General features: G+C 43.3%; 1 protein-coding gene across 1 annotated transcript; it reads left to right on the forward strand.

Annotated features, from left to right (window-relative positions):
- The first annotated feature begins 1086 nt into the window (after positions 1 to 1086).
- On the forward strand, positions 1087 to 1581 carry LOC145625370 (uncharacterized). The gene has a single exon (XM_081678430.1). The coding sequence runs from the start codon at positions 1087 to 1089 to the stop codon at positions 1579 to 1581; it is 495 nt and encodes a 164-aa protein (XP_081534556.1).
- The last annotated feature ends 1650 nt before the right edge of the window (positions 1582 to 3231 follow it).

The raw sequence follows: 3231 nt of genomic DNA on the forward strand, positions 1-3231 counted from the left end.
GAATATGAAGCACTAATCACAGGATTAACCGTTGCAAAGGACATGAAGATACAACATCTAGAGGTAATTTCAGACTCCTTACTCATGGTAAACCAAATCAACGGAGAATATGCAGCAAAGGACGCCAGAATGATAGCCTACCTGGAAGTCACAAAGAAGCTCATTAAAGAGTTCAAGGAATTCAAAATAGAACAAGTACCCAGAAACTTGAACACTGAAGCAGACGCCTTGGCAAACTTGGGATTAAACATCAACCCAGAGGAATTTGGAACTATCCCTCTAGTGCACGTACTCTCTCCAGCCATAGAGAAAGAATCAACAATGAGTGTCTACGAAGTTCAAACAAACCTTACAGAAGAAGTAGACAACAGCTGGACAACACCATTGAAAGAATACCTCTTGGGCAAGACAAAACCAACAGGGAAGGTAGCAGCTCAAGCGTTTGCTCAGAAAGCCTCCAAGTACTGTCTGATCAGCAATGTACTCTTCAAGAAATCTGCAGCAGGACCTTTCTTACGATGCCTCGAAGAAAAAGAAGCTCAGCAGGTCTTACAATCCTTACACAGTGGAGAATGTGGAAATCATTCCGGAGGAAGGAACCTAGCCAATAGAGCACTCAGAATGGGATACAACTGGCCAAGCATGAGAAAGGATGCAGCAGAGTTCGCCAAGAAATGCCTAGCATGCCAAAAGCACGCACCCTTGACACACAGGCCATCAGAAGAGCTACATCCAACATTGACACCTTAGCCATTCATGAAGTGGGGAATGGATATAGTAAAGCTACCTCCATCATCAGGACAGAAAGTATACTTCTTAGCAATGACAGACTACTTTTCGAAATGGATCGAAGCAGAAGCATACAAGGAAATCAAGGATAAGCATGTCATCTCGTTTATAAAAAGAAACATTCTAAGTAGATTCGGGGTACCAGCAGAGATCATTACAGACAATGGATCCCAGTTCATCAGCAATAAGACCACCAAATTCTGTAAGGAATGGAACATCTCCCTCATCACATCTACATCTAGGTACCCACAAGCAAATGGACAGGCAGAATCAAGCAACAAAGTCCTTATAGGCAACATGAAGAAAAGGCTAGAAGGAGCCAAAGGGAAATGGGCAGACGAACTACCCAACATACTATGGGCAGATAGAACAACTCCAAAATGCGCTACAGGCCACACTCCATTCTCGTTGGTGTACGGATGTGAAGCAGTGATCCCAACAGAGGTAGAAGTCCCCACAGCAAGGTATGGGTTAATGACAGAAGAAAGGAATCAAGCAGAATTAATTCACAACCTAGATGCACGAATGAGGATGGCAGCATACCAGCAAGAAGTAGCAAGGTCTTTTAATAAGAATGTCAGAACAAAAGTCTTCAAACTAGGAGATTGGGTTCTCAGAAAGGTATACGAAAACACCAGGGAAGTAAACGCAGGGAAGCTAGCACCCAACTGGGAAGGACCCTACGAGATCACTAAGGTAGTAGGTAATGGAGCTTACAGACTCAGAAATGCAGAAGGAAAAGAAGTACAGCGAAGCTGGAATGCAACACACTTAAAGCTATATCATTTCTGAAGAAGCGAAGGTATGTAGTTATCATTTCAATTTTGTCTTTTTTTTACAAAAAAAAAAAAAAAAAAAAAAAAAAAAAAAAAAAAAAAAAATCCAACCTTTTGCCGGTCTGACAATAAAAATCCAATCTTCCATTAATCTCAAAAAAATCCAACCTTTGCACCCCACCTTCTTTGACAGGTCCATTTGACCTTTAACTTGTTAAACCGGTTAAAAAGTTTTTTTTTTTTTTTTAGATTTCCTTCTCACTCCTCTTCTTTCTCTCTCCTCTCTACACCACCACCACTTCTGCCACCACTTACCCCACCCCTACCCAAACCCTCTTCCTCCTCTTCAACCTCTCTACACCAACACCATGAATTCACGAAAAGCCTATCACCACCACCACCTTAGCACCACGAAACCACCCAACACCACTATCTAGCACCACAAAACCACCCAACACCACCACCTAGTACCACGACACCACCCACCACTACAACCCCAAAACCTAGAACCCACAACCCCGAACTCAAATTAAACCCAGAACCCCAAAACCCACAACCCAAACTCAAACCCAAAACCCACAACTCCGAATTCAAACCCAGAACCCACAACCCCGAAATCGAACCCACAACCCCAAAAACGGGTCAGGGGTGTTAGAAAACCGGGATCGGGTTTAGGGTGGGGAGGGGTGGAAACGGGTCAGGGGTTGTCGGTTTGTGGTCGACGGGCGGTGGGGAGGTTCGGGGAGGGGTCGGGCTGGTTTGGGAGGGTCGAATAGGGTGTTTGGTGTGGTGGTTAGGGTTTAGATCGTAGCGGGTTTTGGTGGTTGGGGAGGTTGCGGCAAGGGGTGGGGGGAGATCGTCGGAATCCGACGACCTCGATGGTGGGGCTGGTTGGGGTGGGGGGAAGTTGCCGGGGAGTGGGGGAGGTGGCTGGGGTGGTGCGGGGGTTGGGGGAGGTGGCTAGTGGTGTTTTTTTCAATTTTTTTTAATGATTAAATAAAATAATTGACCAATTAACGACTGACACGTGGCACATAACTTACAAAAAATGGCCATCAACAAGTAATGGATCTGTTGGAGAAGGTGGGGGGCAAAGGTTGGATTTTTTTTAGATTACTGAAAGGTTGGATTTTTATTATCAGACCGGCCAAAGGTTGGATTTTTAGTATCCATTTTTCCTATTTATTAAATGAGCAAAATATGATGAGCAAATTACCCGTGTGTACGGTATACCCGTACAAAATCGGCTCCCAAAAATCGTTGGTCAACCACAGTGAGTCTTCCACAAGGATGGAAATTTCACCAAAGAACAGCTGGTATAAGGTCAGCGTTAAAACACTATTCTATTCACCCCAAAAATAACAAAGTTAAGGGGACTTAAGTTCTACTCGTAAATCCTGTCAAAAAAGGAAAATTTGTAATTATTAATACTAACTTTGGGCCATTATTTATTTTCATTAATCCCAACTTTGAGGGACATTTTCTTTTATCAGGCCAAATGACCGGTAAGTGATGAAGGAGTAATTTTTGTTTTTTAATTTTTATTAAATGCAACATGTCTTATTATTATTGGTTTAAAAATTATAGGAAAGAAAAACAAAAAAAATCAGAAAACACACACAGCCACCAGCATGAACCATCTGCCCCCACCGGCCGACCACCACGC

This window comes from Chenopodium album, chromosome 3 (genome assembly GCF_948465745.1).
Source record: "Chenopodium album chromosome 3, dcCheAlbu1.1, whole genome shotgun sequence".
Classification (NCBI taxonomy): Eukaryota; Viridiplantae; Streptophyta; class Magnoliopsida; order Caryophyllales; family Amaranthaceae; genus Chenopodium; species Chenopodium album.

Bases quoted from the DNA above. Each gene is read 5' to 3' on its own strand.
- LOC145625370 (XM_081678430.1), top strand. From the start codon at position 1,087: ATGAAGAAAAGGCTAGAAGGAGCCAAAGGGAAATGGGCAGACGAACTA.